The sequence below is a fragment of the Pteronotus mesoamericanus genome, unplaced genomic scaffold (genome assembly GCF_021234165.1).
Source record: "Pteronotus mesoamericanus isolate MK-2021 breed Mesoamerican mustached bat unplaced genomic scaffold, CSHL_Meso_final scaffold_54, whole genome shotgun sequence".
In the NCBI taxonomy this organism is placed as follows: Eukaryota; Metazoa; Chordata; class Mammalia; order Chiroptera; family Mormoopidae; genus Pteronotus; species Pteronotus mesoamericanus.
In genome coordinates, this window is record NW_026555321.1 from 8948296 (window position 1) to 8972867 (window position 24572).

A 24572-nucleotide genomic window follows, 5' to 3' on the forward strand; every position below is an offset into this window, starting at 1 on the left:
AGGTAGACAATATTAAATGATCAAAAATCTAAAAGAAAAGGAGGAAGAAGACAAAGGGAGGGGGAGGGATAGGGAGAGGAGCAGAAGAATGGGAAGAAAAAGAAAAAAATATTTTAGGCTTCTAGTCAACAATTACAGAAGACACATTCTTTTCAAGATAGACTGTGCTAAGCCATACAGTAAGATTCAATGATAATGACTACAATAGATTTAAATTAGAACTCAGTAACAGTAAGATATCTGAAACCCCCAAATATTTGATAATTTAAGAACACACTTCAAATAACTCTCCTCAAAAAAATCATAAGAAAACTCATTGGCAATAAAACACAGCATATTGAAATTTATGAGATTAGCTAAAGCAGTGCTTAAGGAAAAATATGTAGCTTTAATTGATGTATCAAGGAGGAAAAAAGATTCAAATCAGTTACCTAAGTTTCCAATTTAAGAAGCTAGAAAAGGATGAATTAACCCAAGAAAGTAAGGGAAAGAATAATGATGAGATCAGGAAACAATTTTTAAAAATTAAACAATAGAAAAAAAGTTGATTCTTTGAAAAGCTTGAAAAATTCATAAACTTAGCAAGACTATACCGCAACAATTTATTATAAAATACCAACAAAAATCTTACCTTGGCCAACTCTGTAATTTTACCAAAACCAGGCTGCCAAGAGGTAGCTGTGAATAGACAATCTTAAATCCACTTTGATAAAACTGAGACTCCTCAGGAAAGTCTTCTTCGGAAATACAGCACTTATTATATCTTGAATCAGTGTTCATGTAGCAATACCATGGTTCATTGTGATCAATTTTGGTTGCATCCTCACTTGACAATAATCTCCATTTCAAACAACTTTCGTTGTCACATTGAACCCACACTTTGTTTATATACATGTTGTTTTCCACGGAGGAATCCATTGGAGTGTTACAATAGTTTACTATCTTACTCTCAAATTTTTCTTTTCCAAAAATGCATTTAATCTGGAAAATAAGTAAGAGAAAATAAAAGAAAAAGGATTCAAGAGCATAAGAAAATTTCAAACTAACTCCAACAAATAGCTCTTTGATCCCCTCTTTGCCCACCAAATCTCTATCTTATAAAGATCATACATGTTGAACATGTTATATTTCCACCTACATAGAAACAGAAGAAAAAAAGAGATGCATCAATTGCTTTGGCAAAATGACCCAATATTAAAAATAAGAACAGTATGAAGGAGCAGGAGAAGAGTAGAGATTAAATACAATATCTATTACTCTACTACTATGCAGCACACATCTGGTAGATACTCAATACTTTATCATAATAATAGCTAAGCCTACTGAACACTATGATCCAGACAGTATTCTAAGCCTACTGAACACTATGATCCAGACAGTATTCTAAGTACCTTATGCACACAATTTATATAGTTTTCCCAACAATCTTACTATAACCACTTTTTAAAAAAGAAAAATGAAGCAAAGTAATTTAAGGTCCCAGAGCTTGTATATGGTAGAGTGGAATTTAAAAGAGGGCTGTTTGGTTCCAAATTTTACCCACAAAGTTGTACCGCCTCTGGATATATATAATAGCATGACTTGATGATCCATTCTTTTCTCTAATGTTGAGGAAAATAAAATGCCACAAAATATTTCACCATTTAAAAATTTGAAATTTAAGAAAATTGAAGAACGTTATTGCATATATAATTTTGCCTTTTATCTATTAAGTGATTTGAAAAAGTATTTTTTCAGAGCTTCCTTATTATAAAAATTTTAAACATATAAATAGTATTGTATGATTAAGCCCCAATTTCCAACTTCAACAGTATTTGTTATGTGCATACTACTAAGATATAATTAATTTAACTAAAATACAAGTGGAACTACCAGGAGTTTATTTTGCAATACAACACCAATTTTAAAAAATACTTATACTATATTAATGAGTTAGTAGAACACTACCAAAGATAAGCACCATTTAAAGAAGCTCTTACCTCATGAGTTAATTATAGATATAGAAACTCACTTATCATATACCTTTTCAGGATAATTATGAGCTTTACAAAAATTGCCAGTATATTACAATAGCCATAATTCACAATTTTTGACCTATTAATTCCATTCATGTAAATGCATCCAAAGAAAATTTTCCAGTTTCTCTCCTGCACTTGATTTCTAGTTTCATACAATTGTGGTCAGAAATTATGCTAGATATCATTTCAATCTCCTTATATTTCTATATTGGTCTTGTGGCCTAACATATGCTGTATCCTGGAGAACGTTGCATGTACACTTGCATGTTGCTGAATGAAATTTTCGATAGATTTTTTTCACCTAAAATGTAGTTTAAGTCCAGTGGTTCTGTATTGATTATGTCTGAGTGATCTATCCATTGTTGAGAGTAAGTTATCGAAATTCCCTATTATTATTATTATACTATTATCTATTTCTCCCATCAGGTCCATTAATACTTGCTTTATATATTTTGATGCTCCAATATTGGAAGCATAAACATTTTCAATCCTCTTGATAAACTGATACCTTTATCATTATATAATCATCTTATTTGACTTTTTTCAATTTTTCACTTAAAATCTATCTTATCTGATAATAATATAATAACCTATGCTCTCTTTTGATTTCCATTTGCATGGACTATCTTTTTCTATCCTTTCACTTTCAGTCAATAATTAGAGAATTAGTCCAATTACATTTGAAGTATTTTTTGATAGGTAAGGGCTTATTATTACCCTTTAGTTAATTCTTTCATGGATGTGTGTATCTTTCGTTCCTTTCTTCTTCTCTTGTTCTCATCCTTTGTGATTTGATGATTTGTTGTAGTGGTACGTCATTTCCTTTCTCATTATCTTTTGTGTATCTACCATGGGCTTTTGCTTTGTATTTACCATGAGGCTTACATAAAACATCCTGATGTTCTAATAATCCATTCTAAGATGATAACTTCAACAGCATACAAAAGCTCTATGCCTTTACTTTCCTCCATATTTTGTTTTTGGTATTACAATGTATATTTTTTTGTGTTGTCTATTAAAATTTTTGTAGCTAGTCATTTTTAATACTTTCGTCTTTATTGTCTATGAGGGTAATACGTGATTTACATACCACCATTACATGTTAAATTATTCTGAAATTGACTTTATATTTTCCTTCACCAGTGAGTTTTATACTTTAATGTTTTCCTATTAACTAATTAGCATCCTTTCATTTAAGCTCAAAGAACTTCTTTTAACAGTTCTTGTAAGGCAGATATAGTTGTGATGAATTCCTTCAGCTTTTGTTTACATCGGAATATCTTCCCTCTCTGAATTGTGAGACAATTTTGTCAAGTAAAGTATTTTTGGTTGACAGTTTTTTAAGAACTATGAATATATCATCCCACTGCCTCCAACCTACAAGGTTTCTACTTAAAAATCTTCTTAGTCTTATAAGGGTTCCCTTGTAGGTAACAAGTTGCTTTTCTCTTATTGCTTTCAATTCTTTGTCTTTAACTTTTGACAATTTGATTATAATGTCTCAATGTGTGTCTCTTTGGATTATCTTGTTTGGTGCTCTTTATGCTTTCTGGATCTGGGTATCTATTTCTTCTCCCAGTTTTGGAAGTTTTCAGCCATTATTTTATTGAGTTATTTTTCTATGCCTTTTTCTCTCTTTTCTCCCACTGAGTCTCCCATAATGGGTTTATTCATCCAGGAGATGGGGTCCCATAAGTCCTCTAAGTGATCTTCATTTTGTTTTTCATTCTTTTTTCCTTTTGTTCCTGTTTAGTTGATTTCCACTGACTTGTCTAAAAGTTCATTGATCCTTTCTTCTGGTCTAGTCTGTTCTTGAACCCCTCTACACGAACTTTCAGTTAACATATTATCTTCTTTAGCACTACAATTTTTTAATACTTTTAATATTTTTTTGTTAAAATTGATTGTTCATACATTACTCCTGTGACCTTGGTGAGCATCTTTATGACCACTACTTTGAATTATCTGACAAGTAAATCACTTACTTCCATTAGTTTTATCACTGCGCTGAGATGGGGAAAAAAAGCATGTAAAGTTTCCACATGTCCATTGAGGGTCCTATAGTACTATGAATTATGTGACTCATCAGATCCCAGTATCTAATTAGAAGCCTCACTCTTGGGCAGCAACTGGAAAAGTATGTCAAATTCCCCCCACATTGAGAAACTGGGAGCCTTAATTTTTGCCTGCTCCCTCTGGCTAAAGCTATGGTAAGAGGATAGGGGCAGGGAGTACTCACATTCTGTTAAAAATCACCTCTTTGTTTTCTATAGTGAAGGGGGACTTATAGATGCTGAGTGTTTTGCTCTCCGAGATAAATTATTTGAGAGCCATTCCCTCAAGTGAGAGCCACAAAACTTGGTGTGCTAGATATGTGGATAAGCTCCTTCCAGGGAGAAGCTGGAACCCTGTTTTTATCATTGAAGTGAGTGAGGGAAGAATCCACAAGCCCTTCCAGCTTCTGGAGGAGCCCAGTCAACTTCTAAATGCAAGCTAATTAGAAGCCTGATGCTTACGCAAGCTAGAAAAGTCTGCAGTCAAATCCCTTCCAAGGAGAAAACTGGTATCCCTGTGTTATGGCGTATTCCCTACGTGTTGAGCCCAGTGTTATAGCCATAGTAAGTCCTCACACTTCTGTTTAATACCACCTCTCTGTTTAATGTGGTTCCAAGTCTTTGTTTCACTCACAAATACTGAGCCCCACTAGTTGCCCAAACTAGGTGACTTGGAAGCCAGGCCCTTGAGTAGCAGCCATAAAAGTTGGGAGCTAGATGTGTGGTATAACACTCTGCTCCTTAGGGAGAAGCTCAGAGTTGAGGGTTCCTTTCTGATTATAAGGTGCTACACTGAGAATTTATACCTCAGCTTTTCCTACTCATTTCGATGTGGGTATTTTCTCATTCACCCCATGTGTAGGAGTCACTCGGCTAGTCTCTGTACTTCTCTCCAAGGGAACTAATTTGCATGCTGCCTATTAGAGTGTAAGCTCTCTGAAGGAAGAGACATTCTTTTTGTGGCCCCAGCAATGAACAAGTTGATGATGGAAAAATTGCTGTGCTGATTCCCAAAATGCCTAAAAAATGCTTTACATGAAGGGATTCTTCATATCACTTCCCTAATTTCACTCAATTTCTCCCATATTCCTGTGAAGCATATGGAACTGTATTAATATTCTAATAGATCAGAAATGGACTAGTAAGCAACTTTCTACGTGTAACAATATATTACAATGCATTATTAGTTAAATTGAATTTATTAGAGAAACCGCTAAGGTCTGTAGAACTCCACTAAACAGTTCTAAACAACTTAATATAGTATAATCATTATAGATATTTATAGCATTAAAGTGAAAATCATAATCTAAATAAGAAAAGCCCATATAGATTTTACATAAATTCTCCAAAGATTTTTTTAATTTCATGATTAATTTATAATTGTATAACAGAGCCTGAAAAAAAATAAATAAGATCAATTCTTCTTGAATTGAAGTATTATATAGTTCCATTGTTTAACAGAACAAAGGTCTTTAAGATGGAGTACAGCCAATATGAATTCTTGTGAAGCATCAATTTTTAGTACAATGTATATGCATTTTATGAATGATGCAACCCAGATGGTAAAATTACAACATACCCAAGGAGTTCTGAACAATATCAGAATTTAATGAGACAGTGTGAATAAATACATAGAGAAGAGGAATGACGATAAACGGCTACTTATAATAGAAATTGTTCTTATTGTTTGTATGTGGACGAGAAAAATGTTCTTCCAAAGAAAAAATAACTGTCATTATTCTTTTGCTCCTCCACATTGTTGTTAGAGGAAGTGATCCATTTTTAACCACAGGCTATCCCAGATGATACAACTCTTCTTGGTTTGAGAAAAGAAATAATATCTGTATCACTCTCCTCAGAGTTGGGTTATTTCAGTCTTATAATTTCAATTTCTGTCACTTCTATTTTCTAGATAATATCTCACTGGTAACCAATGATTGTAAGAGTGCCTACTTCAAAGAGAACTTGAAGTAATTAATAAGTTAATTTTAATTTTATGGATTAAAATTTTACAATATTCAAGAGACAGTGGGAAAAGATCCAGACTTGAAGTAAAAAAATGTAGTTTCTAATCTTGGTTATGCAACTTTATAGCTATGTAATCTTCAGGAGGCTTCAGTGTTCTTATCTGTAAATTAAGGAGAATAGGGCTAAAATGTTGTCCTACTTTAATGTTCCATGATTGATCCATTTTGGCCGTTTTTCCTCTCTACTCCTAGTGCTGGATTACCAGCTCCTCTATCTTATTTTGAGCCATGTATCAGAGTTTAAATTTCACCAGCCACCCTTTCATCACTGTGTTATTTAGTCTTGTCAGCTCTGAAGACTTGCTAAGCTTTATTTGCTTTGCAATATGTGCTAGTTTTCAGTGTTTGGTTTGTTTGTTTTTGCCTTCAGTTCATATATACACCTCCTTAACTAGGCAATCATATCAGTCTAAAAGGGGTATTTCTGGCCCATGAGTAACATCTGGCACTCTCCATCACCTTCAATCCCCATCTGGAACCTTCAGTCTGGTATCTTCCAACATCTCTCATGAATGATGCTTTTATCACAATCTTCAAGACAATTAAAGATAGCAGATATAAATTCCCTGTGGCAAATGTTAATGGACTGTTTCACTGACCTTCCCACATAACCAGACCAATATGATGTTATCGGCTCTGAAATCAGAAAGTCTAGGAGGAGTCCAGAATCTTCCAATTACTGGTTGTAAAACTGTGGGAAAGTCATTTAACCTCTTACAATTTTAATTCTATCTCCACCAGTATTATTTCTTACAGAAGTTCTAACAACAAATTTTTTAAAAAATAAGTAAATATAATAGAGAACAGTGACAGAAATAAAAATGGTTTTGTATGAGGGGCAGCCAAATTTGAAAGTTTCCACAGTACTCCCAGAGCAGGAATTTTTAAAAACTTATTCCTAGAAATATTCCATGAAGGAGATTTAAAAAAAAAAAAAACTGCAGAGAAGAGAGGTGAGGTCTACAGTAGCAAAAAGGGACAGGGGTTCCACAGGAATGAATCTGAAGAAGTTGTATTTCTATCTAGCAAAGTTTAAAATGATACATTTACAATTTAAAAATGATAAATGTTTGACATTCTCATATATTACTTAGGTAAGGGCAAATTGGTGGAAACTTTGGGAGAGAAATTTTGCAATACATAACAAGGGCCTTTAAAATGTGCCCACATGGCCCTGGCTGGGTAGCTTGGTTGGTTACAGCATTGTCCTGATACGCCAAGTTGTGAGTCCAATCCCCAGTCAGGGCACATACAGGAATGAATGCGTAAGTAAGTGAAACAACAAATTGATGTTTCTCTCTCTCTAAAAATTAATTGAAGAACATATAAAATGCGTCCATGTGATAATAGTATTTCACCAAATACTATAAAATTGTGTGTAACAGTATCTGTGTGTACCTTACTCTTAAGATATTGTTATTAATGTCAGTTAAGTTGCTGATTTTGACAACTACATTATTGTTATGTAATAATAAAAACAATTCCATTTTTGAAAGTAAACACTGAAGTAACAAGAGGTAGAGAGGGATCAATCATGTCTGCAATTTAACCTTTGCAAAGGTTGTATTCTTTGCTCTGTGTGGTCAAATCCTCTGATACCAGCAAGGTGCACCAAGAAGGCAAGTTGCCATCCCCTTGGTCACCCGTGAATGAGGAATGGAGGAACTAGGTGGGTGTGATGGTTAATTTTATGTGTCACCTTGGCTGGACCAGAGTACTCAGTTATTTGGTCAAATATTATTCTGGATGCTTTGAATGAAATTAACATTTAAATCAATGGGCTTCCAGTAAAGCAGATGACCTTCCATAATGTGGGTGGGCCTAAACAAGAAGGAATTTTCCCAACAGACTGCCTTTGGACTTGAAATGCACTTTTCTCCGCGTCTCTAACCTGCTGGTCTACTCCATCAAATTTTGGACTTACCGAGCTTCTACAATCATATGAGCCAATTGCTTAATATAAATCTCTCCCTTCATAGATAGACAAACAGACATATACATATAGATATACATATGAAAAGTATATAGAAATATATGCATACCTATATATCCAACATATAAATTTAAGTGTGTACACAAATGTTTGGTACATAACAACCAGTAAACCAATAGCTGGTTCTTTAAAAAAATAAAATTCAGGAGTATCATATTAAAAATATAATTGTAGGACCTAAAAAACTTAATTTACTAGAGGATACCTTGTATATATTTAACTCAAAAGGAAATTTAAAAAGCCAGAAAAGGAGAGCATACAAAAACAACTATGTTAATCTCACTTAGAAAAGTAGATTTTAAAAAATCCTAGCTAAGGCAGATGAGTCTGTGAAGTGAATCAGATCTGTCAGAGAAAATTAATCATGGCCAAATTGGCAATGAGAGGTAAGAATTATGAGTCCAAGACTGGTCCCCTGCAAGAAGGCCTCCCAAAATGTAATGTCCTGCAAAGCTCCGGGGAAACTGACTATGGCCATCAATTCTAGTCGATGATCAGACCTCAGTGCTACCTTCAGCCTACGTGATGCCAGCAAGGGGGCTTGTGCAAACCCAGGCAGGTATACTGATGTGTCTACTGGTGTTGCAATACTACTGCTAACTTGCAGCATCTTAAAGCTAGCCGTAACCACAAGGCTTAGATTTCAGTTGGGCTGGGACTGCCCATCAACCTTGAATGCCATGCTTTCAGAATTGTGCTAGAATCCAAGTTCTGCCCCATCATACTATTACTGTATTCTGGTCCCTGATCATGCTAGGGAAGTAGCTGGAGTTTCTCTAGTTACTCCTTAAAAGCTCCATAGCTCATGATCAGGGTCCCTCTATAATGAAGTGTGTCCTAAGGCCCTTTCAGACCTCTGTGTTCTGATTCAGAATGGAATGAGTCCATGGAGACTCGCCCACTGAGCTTCTGATCCCTGTCTGTGAGCTTTCGCTAAGAAATGCTACTCCAGCAGCGCTGACAGGTGTGCTGCTGGCCACTTGCACTGTTTGCATGTCAGGCCACATTACAGATTAAAGAAGGAAAACCATACATTATTTGCCACCCCAAAAGCATTTGAGAAATTCAACATTCATTCATGATTTTTACAACAAAAAATAAAGTTGAGACTTAACCTAGCACCATTTATAAAAATAAACTTCAGACTGACTAAACACTGATGTAAAAACATATAAAATAACATATATAACACTGAAATAGAAATTTATTTGTATGTAAAACACAAAAGTCATAGAAGATTAATAAACCTGAACATGTTGAGATTAAATCTTCTGTGCACATAAACTAAAATAAAAATAATAATAAAATAAATTGAAAGGCAAGAAATAAACAAGGATAAAATATGTTTAAGATATGAACATATGTATTAATATTCAGGATACCTAAAGTATGAGGTGAATGTACTCAGTAGAAAAGCTTCAGGAAAGCAGGGAGGCCTCAAGGTTGTTCTTTCCATTTATATTGTTTTTTAAATTTTATAATAGGATTAAATCTATTTAATATCTTAGTAAAATTCTGAGTATCAGTATCAACAACATAAAAATTATAAAACAGACTTGTGACTTCAAATGTATTAATACAAAGTGTATAACTATGTAATATATTCCATGACCAAAGAGAGGAGAGAAGGCAGAAAAGAGGACTACGAGTGGGTCTAATAAAAACCAGACACAGAGAAGATCTGTATAGTATATTCTATCACCCATACTAGGCAAAATGTAGAAAATAAAATTCAAATAAGTCTCAGGGGAGAGATGATAATGGCTAAGACTCATATATCAATATCTCTGGGGAGGGCCCACCCAAGTCACTATGCAGTTTGTATATATGGTAGCATGTGGTAAGTAGGCTTTTCCTGAAGAAATAATTTTAATTTTAGATTAATAATTATAAAATTATAGGATACTCATTAAAATGGTTCATTGCTTATTATTTATACTACCCAATTTTTAAAAGCCAGTTTTAAAAATAAGCACTGAGTCACATTCAATAAGGTACGCAATTAAATGTTCTTCCTTCATTATAAATAAGTTTGAATTAGTGATGTTTATTTCCTGAACTTTTAGAAAAGTACCAATAAAAGTACTTGGTTTTTGGCTCAAACGAGAGAGGCTTTTAATAAACACAAAGAGCTCCATATTCAGGACTCACTGATTACCTAGCATCTCAAGTGTTTCAGAAGCCTCACTGAAAGAGCCACCCAAAAACCAACCTGCTCAGCATTAATATGTACATCTTTCCTTCTAGAAAAAAATTTCTTTAATATGAAATGGAAAAAAAATGCCAATAGGTTTAGACAAACCGAATTCCCATTCTACACAAGTAAGTACTTCACAAAGGTCAACTGAATCCAAAGCTAAAACTGAATTGTGCAGATTTTCAGTGAAATCATCAGTCATGTACTACAAACAAAAGTCAACTATTTACATATGCGGCAAAACCTCTAAGTAATATACTCCAAGAAGCGTTAACCTTTGTTTGGTGCTATCCTAACGACTTACACATTTTATTTTTCAGATAGCATAACATTTTAATATAGTGTATTAGCTGCTGTATGGTAATGTTTTGGTACATTCATACAGCATCCCTTATCTTAAACATGTGAGTTTTCCCAAAGAGGAGCTTTGGTTCTGCTTTAGAAGTCTGATATAAATTAAATACCTTATCAAATATTAACACAGAGGGAGCTAACACAGGATGGAACACAGACGGTCAAGTTACCTCTTTGTATATTTAGGAATTACTTTCTCCTTCAAGGTATTTACACTAGAAAGCTTAGTCTCTTCTGATTAATATTTCAGTAGTGAAGGTTTGAGTGATTAGAACCTTGACAAAACCTTAATTCAAAATTATAAACAAATACTCCAGTGACAAGGGTGTGTGACTGAAATATTACAAATTTACAATTATCAGGGAAAACTAGTATAGCCAGTCATCTTTGAAAAATGCTTCAATCATTACTTCTCAATATAGAAGGATAAAACTACATAGGGATTATCATACAATTAATCTTATCTGTCCCCTGAAATTCCCTTAATTTCATTCATTAGAAGAGGGTTTAAAGACTTAAGAACACTTTACAGCAGCATTCAGCTTTCCTGTGAAATATTCAGTATCTTAAATATTAATGTACACTGTTTTCTCTTTTAACAAGCTATAGATACAGTACCGGCTTCAGAGTTTGTGGAAATAGAGAAAAGAAGAACCAATTTAAAACCACTCTAGAAACTGCCTTTATATAGGATAGCAAAAGTCAAAAAGGAAAATATCACTGTTAAGAGCTGAATTGTATCCTCACACCCCAAAATTATATGTTGAGGTCCTAAACCCCAGTAGCTCAGAATTTAACTATATTTAGGGATAGAGTATTTAAAGAATTAAATTAAATTAAAATAAGGTCATTCTGGTTGGTTTAAATCTAGTCTCACTTGTGTCCTTTACAAAAGATGAAATTTGGATACAGAAGCCTTCTAGAAAAAGAAGACTATCTATAATCTATAAGCCAACACGAGAGGCCTGGAACAGATCCTTACCTCAAGGATCTCAGAAGGAACCAACCCTGAAGACATCTTGATTTGACTTCTAGTCTCTCGAACTGTGACAAAATAAATTTCTGCTGTTTAAACCACTTAGTCTGCATTACTTTGTTATGGCAGCCTTGGCAAATTAAAACAGCCACTTTTGTCTTTCCAAAATTTAAACAGTTTTTTGTTCCCCTTCTACATAAATCTTAGTCCCCACTCCTCAGTAGAAATGGTTAGAAGCTCCAGCCCCTGCTCCTTCAGCTTCTCAGGCACTGCGTTCTCATTGCTGCAGCACTGTTTAAAAGGACTTGCCCAGATTTATCTTTTATAGATAAACCCACAACATATTTCCTGCCTTTTCCAACATGTGAGATTAAGAAGAAAAAAGACAGGTGTTCTTACTGGAACCAGAAGCTGTCTCTGTATCAGGGACATCATCTAACTGGTAACTGCAAGAGGAGACTGGGCACGAGAAATACTGAGGTGGTACTATGGGCATCAGAAACATGAGGCTGGCATTCTTCCCAGTTTACAGATCTAGTTGCCTCTTTATCCTGTTTCCAGATAAACTTTTCACTTTCTTTAGCGTCAACACAGAGCTCAAACTAGGTCCTGCCCTGGTATCTACCACATGACTCCAGTTTAAGGGGTTTTTTGTTTTTATCCTGCCAGCAGCTTTTCCTTTCTTTTCACAAGTAATACTCAGCCACTGCAAAAGTCTTCTGAAGGAGTCCCACGGAACTGCAAACAGCTCTCGAAGTCCTTTCATCATTTACTGTCACTATATTGGGAATTGGAGAACGTAGCGCTACAAATACAGCAACCCCTCTCTCTCTATATCAGCACAACTTTGGCTTGTAAACTAAACATGTGTTCTTTTAGAAATAGTCTTCCAAAAGCAGCCATTCCGCATTCATCTTTTTTCTTTTCTCTTGCATCCTTACAGTGATTACTTGAAACCTTTGTAAATCTCAGACCATCCTTCTCATTCTCAAAAGATAAACTTTCCTCCTACTTTACAGGAAAATCTCCATCCCTCCATCTTGGTAACTAAATGCTTATCTAAGTCTTAAAAAATAAATAAGATGAATAAAATAAAACAAAACTGCTCTCTCACTTATTTGCTGCAGTTTCAGACCTTGATTCTATTTTCTTTGTTTTGAAATATTTCTTGAGGATTTGCTATGAGCCACTCATAGTGTTAAAACAATGACAAGATCCCCTTTCTTCAAGCAATGTTAAGTACTATTATGAGACAAATACAAAATACAGTAGAAGCACATAAGGCACACCTGAGACTTTCAGATAGGAGAAGTGATGTCTAAGCCTATCTGAAAAATGGTAAGTAGGAATCAATGCCCCTACTATGTGCCCCAGCAGTCTCCACTCCCTCTATCTTACCACTTAACACATTGTGTAATAGTTTATTTTAAAAAGTCTGCTACAAGAAAAATCCACTTAGGGAAAGGTTAATATCCTGTTAACCACTGTATCTCTAGATTCTAAAGAAAACTTGCCGAAGAGAAGCACTGAATATATATATTATGAAATAACTGAAATAATATGAACTTCAGAGTTAGACTGATCTAGCCAATGTAGATGTTCAAAATATGTAGCAATGAAGATTACTGTATCAGTTGACTATCTGCAGCTCGAGATTTAAATTCCAGTTCTATTTCCTTTGAAATTTCTAAGACAAGTCAATTAAATAATCTTATTTTTTCATCTGTACATGTTGAAGGTAGTAATAATTAAAAGGATGGTTTTAACGGTGAAATGAAACAATATGGAAAAAACCCATTTCAGTGCCTGATACACTAAAGACATATAATAAATGTTTGACTTACTTGCTAGACTGCTTTAAAGTGAGTTATATTTGTAGTTACATAAGAAAATTAAAATATGCAGAAACCAATGCAATATGAAAACCACTCTATTTTGTTTTTCCTTCATTTTTCTCGAGTGCAACTTAATATTTAATTTGCTGCTAAACCTTAAAATGCATTTATCCTTAATCTTCTCTATGATGTAAATTTAACATTGACTGCTTATTCATTTACCTAATTAACAATGCCTATATGTTAACTGTAGACTATACTTACTGATTCAACAGAAATTAAGAGCCCATTATCTGTCCAAAATCCTAATTTATCTTTGTCATTCAAAGAGGTCGTTTATGCAGTTACTGCTGGATAGCTTATAATTTAATAAAGCTCCGGGATACTTAGTAACATTTTATTTTTTTTGTTTTAATGGAGATTACTGATGGTTTCCGTCCAAAATCAGTAATCAAAATAAAATGAAAAGTTTACTGGCATATTTAAAGGCTGATATCTTTTGCAGTAGCTATATTCCTCTGCTTTAAAATTTTTCAAGGGAAACATTAATAGTTAGAAATCTCAGAATTGTGTTAATTACGAACTTTAAAACTTAGTAATCAGTCTATATGCTTTAAATCTGTATTAAATGGCTGTGTGTATCCAGTTTATTCTGTATATTGATACTTGTAAGAATAGAATATCAGATCCATCAAAGGTAATTAAAATTAAGCTCTTCACTGTCTATGAAATGTAATGGTGTTATAAATGGATTAGAATTATATCTGTAGGTTGAACAAGGAGAGTATTAATTTCAGACTGGTTTAGTTATTTCTTCCTGCATGTGCTCATTCTCAACCGACCTTTATCTAAGCTGTACTGGTGTGGAAATCACTTGGTAATTTGCTTAAATATAAAACTTAGTTCCACTAATGTTGTGGAAGAACAGTCTTTAATTAAGTTGCCCACTTCCTTTAAATCACAAGACACAAAAATAGAACCTCAAGGCAATCTAATTAGGGAATTTCAACTTATTCAAAATGACTTATCCATTGTCATTTATACTCATTTTAGAACTATGTCCTAATTCTAATAAGTAAAAAGTGGTAACTGTCTTACTTTGGGTTCTAGTAACTGAGTAATTATTGTTTCAAGAATCACTACACAAGTATTTCACTAAAGAATTCTCAAATATGAATTTGAAAATGGGAGTAATGAAAGCACGCTTCTTCAACATATCACATCCAAATTTGAAAAGTAAACATGACACATTGTGAATAGGAATAAGTGGGAATTATTACCCTGGAAAGAAACTAAATGTTTTTCCCAGTTTGTCCTATTTTTTTTCTTTTTTAGGTATATTTTGTTGGTAATGCTATCACAGTTGTCCAAATTTTTTCCCCTTTGCCTCCCTCCACCCAGTACCCTTCTTCCCTCCAGCAACCCCCCACCTTAGCTCGTGACCGTGGGTCATACATATAAGTTCTTTGGCTTCTCCATTCCCTATACTATTCTCAACATCCCCATTTATTTTGTACCTACCAATTATGCTTCTTAATCCCTGTACCTTTTTCACCATTCACCCCTTTCTCCTTCCCGCTGATAACCCTCTATATGATCTCCATTTCTGTGATTCTGTTCCTGTTCTAGTTGTTTGCTTAGATTTTTTGTTGTTTTAGATTCCATTGTTGAGAGTTGTGAGCTTGTTTTCACTTTACTGTTCATGGTTTTGATCTTCTTTTTCATAATTAAGTCCCTTTAACATTTCATGTAATAATGGCTTGGTGATGATGAACTCCTTTACCTTCATCTTGTCTGGGAAGCACTTTATCTGCCCTTTCGTTCTTATGATAGCTTTGCTGGATAGAGTAATCTTGGTTGTAGGTCCTCACTTCTCATCACTTTGAATACTTATTGCCAGTTCCTTCTGAGAAGTTAGCTGATAGTCTTATGGGGACTCCTTTGTAGGTAACTGTCTTCCCCCTGCTGCCCCCACCACTTTTAAGATTCTTTATCTTTAATCTTTGGCATTTTAATTATAATGTGTCTTGATATTGGCCTCTCTAGGTCCAACATGTTCAGGACTCTCTGGGTTTCCCGAACTTGTATGTCTATCTCCTTCACCAAATTAGGGAAATCTTCTGTCCTTATATTTTCAAGTAAGTTTCCAATTTTTGCTCTTCCTCTTCTCCTTCTGGCATCCCTATGATTCAGGTGTTAGCAGATTTGGTGATGTCCCAGTCTCCTTATTCTCCTTTTTTTTTTAAACTGTTGATTCTTCATTCTGTACTGTTTGACTTTATTTCTTCCCTATGTTCTAAATCATTGATTTGAACCCTGGCTTCCTCCTCTTCACTGTTGGTTCTCTGTGGATTCTTGTTTATTTCACTTAGTGTAGCCTTCATTTCCTCCCTTATGTACTTGGTGTATGCAATATATCTAAGTATCCTTAACACCAATTTTGAACTCTGCATTTGATATTAACTATCTCCATTTTGTTTAGTTCTTTTTTTAAAGTTTTGATCTGTTCTTTCATTTGGGCCATATATCTTTGTCTCCTCAATTTGACAGTCTCCCTATGTTTGTTTCTATGTATTAGGTAGAGCTGCTTTTACTACTTGTCTTGGCGCGCCTGCTACATTGTAAGGAGCGGAGCCTTAGGTATTCCAGGATGGGGCAACATGCTTCTCCCTTTTGCGGAGCTGTGTGTGGGGGAGGGGTGGGGGCGGGAACAATGCCACTTGCTTGGCTCTCATTCCATGTCCAGTCACTTCCCATTTGTGACTGGCACCCTTCTAGCTGCAGCCCTGGTGCTGAATCCCAGAGTGGGTGTGTTTGCGTACATTCTAGAGCCATGAAGGTTCTTTAAATGGACTGTCCTGAGAGACCGGCAGTTTCTTCTGCCACCACAGCCTCCACTGATATCTCCAGCCCAGTTATGAAACTTTATTTTCTGGCACTAGGACCCTGGGCTGAGCAGTCTGGCCTGGGGGTGAGAGGGCTCCCTCCTCAGTTGTCCCTCATGGTTTTTATCTGCCACAAGTGGATGTGGGACAGCCCGTTCCACCAGCCACCACAACACCATGTCCTCTACACTCTGGCTCCCTATCTCTGCCCCTGCTACCCATCTGGATGAATATTTCTTCTTTCAATCCTTGGTTGTCAGACTTCCATACAGTTCAATTTTCTGGCAGTTCTGGTTTATTTTGTTTTGAGGTTAGTTGTGATACTTGAATGGTTGTATGAGGAGACAAAGAATGTCTACGTATGTCTCCATCTTCACAAGAAGTCTTTCCTATTTTTTAAAGGTTTTATTTATTTTTAGAGGAGAGAAACATCAATGTGTGGTTGCCTCTCACATGCTGCCTACTGGGGACCTGGTCCGCAACCCAGGCATGTGCCCTGACTGGGAATCGAACCAGCGGCCCTGTGGTTCGCAGGCCAGCACTCAATCCACTGAGCCACACCAGCCAGGGCTCCTATTTTCTTTTTAGTTTCTCTGAAGAGGGTCTTCTCCTCTTTAGGTCTGGGAAAAAAGCCTGGACTGCCCATCTTTCTGCATGACGAGCTGGGGAAGACAAGTCACATTTGTTCCATAAAGACCTCCCAAAATCTCATACTCATCTTCCACATTTAGAGCCTTCAGAGCCTCACCATGATTGTTTTGGTAAGATTGAGCCTTATCTCCATGTGGACATCTCTCCAGGATATTCTGTGCTGAAGCGTCCTGGGCTCCATTTCATTTGACAACACTTTCACACCCCATTTCTCTCAGAATATTTGTTGAAATTTTTTGTTCACTGCTTACTCCTCAACCCTTTCTTTTTCTGTTATGTATTTATTTTTTTAAACTTTTTAACTGTAGTTTCAGTAGAAAGGATAGAAACAAATCAGCCTGTAATGTTGAACAGAACTTGACAATTTGCTTTTTAAACAATATATTGTAAATGTTTCCTATGTTATTAAATGTCTACTCTATTTATCATTGGCATAATTTGTTTTGAAACTGAAATTACATTCTTTATTTACTCCTCAATTATTTCAGTTCTAATGAAATTCAAAGATCACATTATTTTCAATATTGGAATCACTAGTTGGTTATTTTGTATTTTATTAGCAATTGGTTCAGAAACCATGAGCTATTTTTCTTTTGTTGCCTGTGCTTTTGGTGTCATGTCTAAGATATCACTGCCAAATCCAATGTCATGAAGGTTTCTTCCAATTTTCCTTCTAAGAGTTATTATTTAGCTCTTAATTTAGGTCTTTGATTCATTTTTACTTAATTTCTGTACACAGTGTGAGGTAAGTTTCCAGCTTCATAATTTTGCATATGGATACTCAGTTTTACCAACACTCTTTGTTGAAAAGACTGCCCTTTCCCTATTAAATGGTCTTGGCATCTATGATGAAAATCATTTGGCCACATATGAGTTTATTGGGGCTCTCTATTCTACTACATTGATCTATATATATTTCTTTATGCCAGTATAAAACTCTTTTGATTCTGTAGCTTTGTCATATGTTTTGAGGTCAGCAAATGTGATGCTTCCAGCTTTATTCCAGCTTCATTCTTCTTTTTCAAGATTGTTATGGCTATTTAAGGTTCCGTGAGATTCTATGCTAATTTTAAGTTATTTTCCACTTTTTTAAATCCTCACCAGAGGATATATATATTTATTGATTTTAGAGAGAAAGGGAGAAAGGAGATTGTGAGGGAGAGAGGAAGAGGCAGGTGGGAGAGATGGAAAGGAAGAAGTGAGGGTGAGAAAGAGAGAGGAAGACACATCCATAGTTTGCCTCCCATACAAGCCCTGACCAGGGATTGAACCTGCAACCTAGGTATGTGCCCTGACCAGTGGTCAAACCTGCAACCTTTTGGTGTATAGTATGATGTCCCAACCAACTGAGCTACTCAGCCAGGGTTGGTTTTGTTTTTGATAATAGCCATTCTAATTAGTGTGGTCAGTAATTTTAATTCTAATCATCGTTTTCCTTTTCTTTTCTTATCAGTATGTTAAAATCTTCCAGTATTGTGGGTTTATCTCTTAGTTCTGTCTAGTTTTGCTTCATATATTCTGAAGCTATTTTATTCTATGCATATCATTTTTATCTTCCGATGAATACTTTTTTCCTGCAAAGGTGTTTTTCTCATGCTAATACACTGGGCTACTTTCTTCTTGAGTTTATTCATAATCAGTATTTGGTCATCTTTTGCTCTTTTCCACAGATCTCTTAAAATCAGCAGTTAATTTTTTTCAATACAATCTTTGTTTTTAGTAGTCTGTGTACATTTAATGTCATACTGCTGTATTTGGCTTTAAATATATCATCTTACAGTGTGTGAAACAAAATGGATATCAACTATGTCTATTTTTTTCTAATAATTTTATTTAGACATTAGAAGGTTCAAAATTATTCTTGATTAAAATTACATTTTAAAATCAATTTTAACATTTTTATTATTTTTTCAACAAAAAAGGAGACTTGGAACTGACATATAATCTAGGTTGTGGATGGGGGGGAAGAGTACTTTCTTTAATTCCACTAAAGGAACATTTCATAAACACATCATATAATATGTGCGACAGCTTGTAGTTGACAATCCCTTATTGCTCTATAGTATTTCCCATCCTAAAAAAAAAAAATAGAGTAAACCTGTCTAACAATTTTTATAAAGATGAAAGTCATTTATAAAATTTCAAAGATTTTTGTTGTTGCTTTATTTTTAGAAAACAAGAATTATGGAGTAATCTGGTAATTCACTTAATACTGAGACACACAAAAGTTTCCCTAGACCTTTTCCTCAACCCAAGTCATTATTTTTCTCCTTAAACCAAAGATACCCATATGCATATTTTTAAATAGGGTTGCTCTATCTGGAAAACCATAGTTGTCCTCTGCCTCATTGCACAGACAAAAAACTTCATCCTCTTAAGAGTTTTTATACTATATATCCTTTAAGAACTATTGACCAAAACAATAAATGTTCACACTTAGTGAATGAAATACTCAATGTCAAATAGTTAAACATTTTTAATGAATGTAAATATTATTGATAATTTAAATATTTCTGTTGCTGGTAAATGCCCAAAACACAAAATTTTATATAGATCTGGTCACTTCATTCCCATTTTCATCGAAATGGTATTAAAAATAAAAACTAAAGGATAATAAAAGTAAAGAGTAATCTGACTTCTAAAATCCTGTTTTGAGCAACTGATTCAGTTGCTATGCTCAAAATGCTCAACATACCAGTGATTTTTCTCAATGTACAGTTACTGGGTTTCAAAGTAGTTATAATTCTGCCTTATCTCTGATTTTTAAACTTCTTTGTTCTTTAACAGGTATTTTCAACATGCTAACTCATTTCAGGTAAATGTGTCAAATACAAAATTTGGGTTATTCTAGAAAAAAGATTGATGGGATGGAATAAAAACTTCTCTTAAGACTTCCGCCCATGATATACAGATAGCAACGCAATTCACTATGAAGATTTAGAACTGAGAATTTTGATGCTAGTTTATGATCTTTGGAGAAAAACCTTTATATTTCAGGCACGAAGGGAACATGCAACTTTGATTTGAACTAGGAAAAACTAAGTGTCAAAATAGTGATGATACTTTTCTGGCACATATTCCAAAAAAATTATGGCTAAATAATGTAAAAAAAAATTATGACTCAGTATATTATGGAGATATAGAATCCCATTCTAAATGTGATGTCATTTTAGGACAAATATGTGAGAAGGAGAGCCACAATTCTCAAACTGGATGTTGGAGAATTTTTCTGTGGTTCCTCAATTCTATGAAAAGTTCCATAAATGTAAAAAAAGCCCATAATAATCTAAGAATGTAAATAGTGTAAAATCATAATGAGGAAACTGAATGAAAACTTTATAAATGAGTAAAGATAACCAATTTGAATGCCCAAGTTAGCATTGTTCATAGGAGCTGGTGGAAAAATTAGCTGGGCTAGATTAAGAATGGTATTTTGAAACATGCTAAGGAGCCATTTCAGGAGCTTCTGAGGAGAAATGTAATGGTAAGATTTACATTTTTAAAATATCATTTACATATCACTATAAAGGGTAAACTGGAAGCCAAAAGAAAAAGGAAAAAACTAATTAGGAGAAACTATTATAATAATACAGACAAGAAAGTGGCACCATAGAGACTATGAAATAGGATCAGAAAGATAGCTAATGGATAGAATCCATAAAACCAGGTGAACAGATTCATTATGCAATAGAGAGGGAGGGGGTTATTAAAGACAAAAGAGATTGACATAAAACGACTGTCAGGAGAAAATTGTTAATAAAATACTCTCTGTGAATTAAAAAATAAACACGCCTTTGTTTTTGAACTTATAAAAATAAATTGACTACTCACAATTTTCCAGTCTACACTAGTAAATTATGTTTTTAATTTTGTAACTATTGCAAGTCAACTATTTCATTTTTATATCATGAGCTATACAATAGGTTTGGAAATATTCCTACTCCTTTGCTACAGGATCTGTTTGAAAAATCTAGCTTTATGTCTTTTTATACATCTTAGTGAAGTTTAAAGTCATCCTTTCATTACTGTTTTGGTAATTTTTTAAAATGTCTTTCTTTTGAAAAGCTGAGGTTTTTAAATACAAAGAAAAGGTTTCTATTTTTTTCCATAGGCACATAAACAAACTGTCACAAAAATAAAATAATGGGAGGGAATTTCTGGTCATGTTGTTAAATTTCACATAGGTCTTGGACTATGTGACTGATTTCTTTGTAATAGATTTTACTTCCTCTTTCATTAAAAAGACATTTCGCCTGTCTCATCTCACTGCCTAAAACAATGTTTGGTACATGGTAGGTGCTAAAGAAATATTTGTTAAATATTGAATAAATTAATGAATTCATATCCCAAATACCAAGAGTGTAACTGTCAAGTCCCAGAGGAGGGTTGCTCACATTTCATGTAATAAGAACTATAAGATTCCCTCTACTTAATCTTCTTTCTTTTTCTGTACATTGTACCAACCCCATCTTAGGTTCTCTGCTACCTGTTCTCATATTTCTTCTCCCTACTCCTCACATCAAAGGCTTTCTAGGACTACTAATTTTTTCTCCACCTATGTTTTCAAACATTGAAACAAAAGAAAATCATTGCATTTAATTCCTGTGCATACAATCATCATACTGCAAACAGTCATGACTGATTACAAATCACTTCAAGTCAAAAAGTTATTATGAAGCACAGATTGTATGTCCAGGACAAGGCTAGCTACTAGAGGCAGTAGTATAGTAATATAAATGGAATATAAATGTCACAGTAATTTGATAACCACTATCATCCATCCATTTGAAAAGCACATAAACAAGCTCTCCTTTTAGTTAGGAATTTGGTATCACTCCTTTTCTCCTTGAATTCATATTTTTATCTCACTTCCCCACATAGGTTTATTCCCAACATATTTTATTGAAAGTATTTTTAATTGATCATCTTACCATGTTTCCCTGCAACAAAAAAGTATAAATTCCTGAGAACATAAATTCTAAAAATTTTCCTTAGTATGATGTTATCATTCAATTACTGTTAACACTACTGATCAAATAATAAACATATTACAAACTATGATCACTTTGAAATAACAAAAACCAGCTTTTGTTAGAAATGCATGTAATAAAGAGCCCTGGATGGTGTGGCTCAGTGGATTGAGCACCAGCCTGTGAACCAAAGGGTCACCAGTTCAATTCCCAGTGAAGGGCACCTGCCTGGGTTGTAGACCAAGCCCCCAGTATGGGGTGTGCCAAGATGCAACCACACATGGATGTTTCTCTCCCTCTCTTTGTCCCTCCCTTCCCCTCTGTAGAAATAAATAAAATTTAAAAAAATGTAATAAGGAAATGGACAGGGCCTTGCTCCTTCCTACCCATCCCAATTTAGGCCTTGTATCCAGGATGAGCATTATTGCTAGAAAAAAAAATTGAATAATTCTATTCTTATATTTGGTAGTCCTCTCTTCCAAATATTTGGGAGAAGGAAATGTTCTGGTTATACCAATAACCATGTTTTTGAACTATTAAACAACGTACCAAAAATCACAAGGGGGTATGTTATCAAAAACGATTTTTAATGGTCATCTGACAACTCAATTGAGTTCTTCTGCAATATTTTTAAAAGCCATTGGCAATTACCATTCTTGTAAAAGAATTAACTACCCAGTTATTAGAATCATTCACTTTCTAAACAAGATTGAGGTTGTGACAAAAGTATTGCTTTATTATGGAGTGGAAGAGGTACAATTACCAAAGAGGGAAAGGTATCTAATTCAGGCAACCCAGAGGCAACTCAATTCTAGCAAAGAAAACATGCAAGTTGACAACCTGAAAGTTAACATCCTTAAACTATCTTTTTTGTAGTCACCTGGAAAGCCTTCCTCTGCCTTCCAATATTAAGGGTAGGGGACATGTGTTGCCCAGTTTGAAGACTATCGGCTTCAAGAGGCACACAAATTTGGATATACAGTGTTAACAGAAAGCACAAAGTAGCTCACAACCATCTTTGTGAGTGTAAGTGTGTGGGGGGTGTGTGTGTGATAAGGCATAAGAGAAAAGAGGGAAGACAGACTAAATGCCCAGAACCAGGTTTTTCATTTTGGGTAGTATTTTTTAATCTGCTTTTTATCTTTGGCACTAAAATCTATTCCTTTACCCTAAAGCTCAACCTGGATATCTGATATGTGGGGGAGAAGACACATCAGAAAAACTTTAAAATACTGAGCTGAATCATTTTCTTCTTTACTCAAAGAAAAAGAAATGAATTTGCTTTTCAACAAGTCTGAAGTTATTCTTAATTATGAATTAAGGTTTAAAAATAGAAAGCATTTCTACATGAATCAAATACCAAATAATTTATTTCAGATGATTTTGGGTGCCTCAAGCGATTTTGGTAATAGTCTTCAAAAATCTACTAGCTAGAATACATGGCTTGGTGGTATGCTATTAATTTTTCTTCTGCTACTATGATTGGCTATGGTTGAATCTCAGGAATTAACTGGGTTTGCTTTTAAATTTGTATACATATTACAGAGGCAAAGAAACAGGATTGACTCTTGTCCAAAATATTAAAAACACTGCTCTCTTCCATGCTCCAGCCCGATAAATTGAAGCCAATGGACCTTTCTAAATGATTATATTAATATAGGTATTTAAATATTTTAAACATACCATGTAACTTTCAGTAGTGGTCTTTGTTCGTAAGAGCTGTGAATTTTCATTTAAATCTAAACCAAAAAGGGAGGCTTAGCAACAATAAAAACAGTTTAAAATAAACCCTAGAGCTGAATCAATCCTTCGATAAGCTGACACCTGGGCTGATGAATTAAAATGCGATGCAAAAAACATCTGCCAATAGAACGCACACCTTAACGATATTTAAGCCCTCGGTTGACAAAAGCACTACGTAAGGGCGTGGTCAGGAGCGTAACTGTTGCCAGTTGGTTAATGAGTGTAAATTGCTTGTAATTGCCGTTTTCTCGGTTTTTCCTTTAACAATAACCCTAAAACTCGAGGGGCTCCATCTGGCTGCGACTTCCAGACATTATAATAAAAGTCAACTACTAACTCCACAGCTCACGAATGTCACCTAGTAAAAAATCAATGGTGGTAGCAATTGCAGGGTTGCTACAATCCCCAAAGCTGTACCCTAAATTCAATAAATACACATTTTTAAAAGTTTTGTGTGGAAGAACTACGGAACGTTCTACAATGCGCCGAGTTTGTTTCAAATAATCGCCCGAGAGTTCGAACGTGCGTCCAATAAACAGGTGAGGGCGGGGTATACAGCTCCTCACGTGCGCTCCTACCCCACGCGCGCCCATCGTGACACATTTCCCAGTTTCCAACTGCCCGGCGACTGCGCTCAAAGCTCGTAAGGGCACTACCAAGCAGAATAAATACGCAGCACCCTCAACTAGAGGCTAAATGAAAAAGACGCACTAGACTACAGCGATTGAGGCCAAGAGACCAACCGTCGTGTCGTCAAATACTGCTCTTACCCACCACTTTGAGCACCCCCTTCAATTCTTCGCGTCGCCGCGGTCCCGCCCCGTCCTGCTGCGAAGACTCACGGGACACGTAGTACGCCACGCCCACCT

The 24572-nt window shown here is 34.9% G+C and overlaps 1 protein-coding gene across 2 annotated transcripts in view; it reads right to left on the bottom strand.

Annotated features, from left to right (window-relative positions):
- The window catches only part of ZCWPW2 (zinc finger CW-type and PWWP domain containing 2), a 93837-nt gene extending 69307 nt beyond the window's left edge, over nt 1-24530 (bottom strand). The window contains exons 1-2 of one of the 2 annotated variants that reach the window (XM_054595756.1): nt 24474-24530; nt 632-981 (exon numbers count right to left, since the gene is read on the bottom strand). In XM_054595756.1, the coding sequence (XP_054451731.1) occupies nt 632-918 (287 nt within the window). In that variant the 5' untranslated portion in view covers nt 919-981; nt 24474-24530. The remainder of the gene's footprint in view (nt 1-631; nt 982-24473) is intronic. The other variant, XM_054595757.1, reaches the window with a different exon arrangement.
- Between the last annotated feature and the right edge of the window lie 42 nt (nt 24531-24572).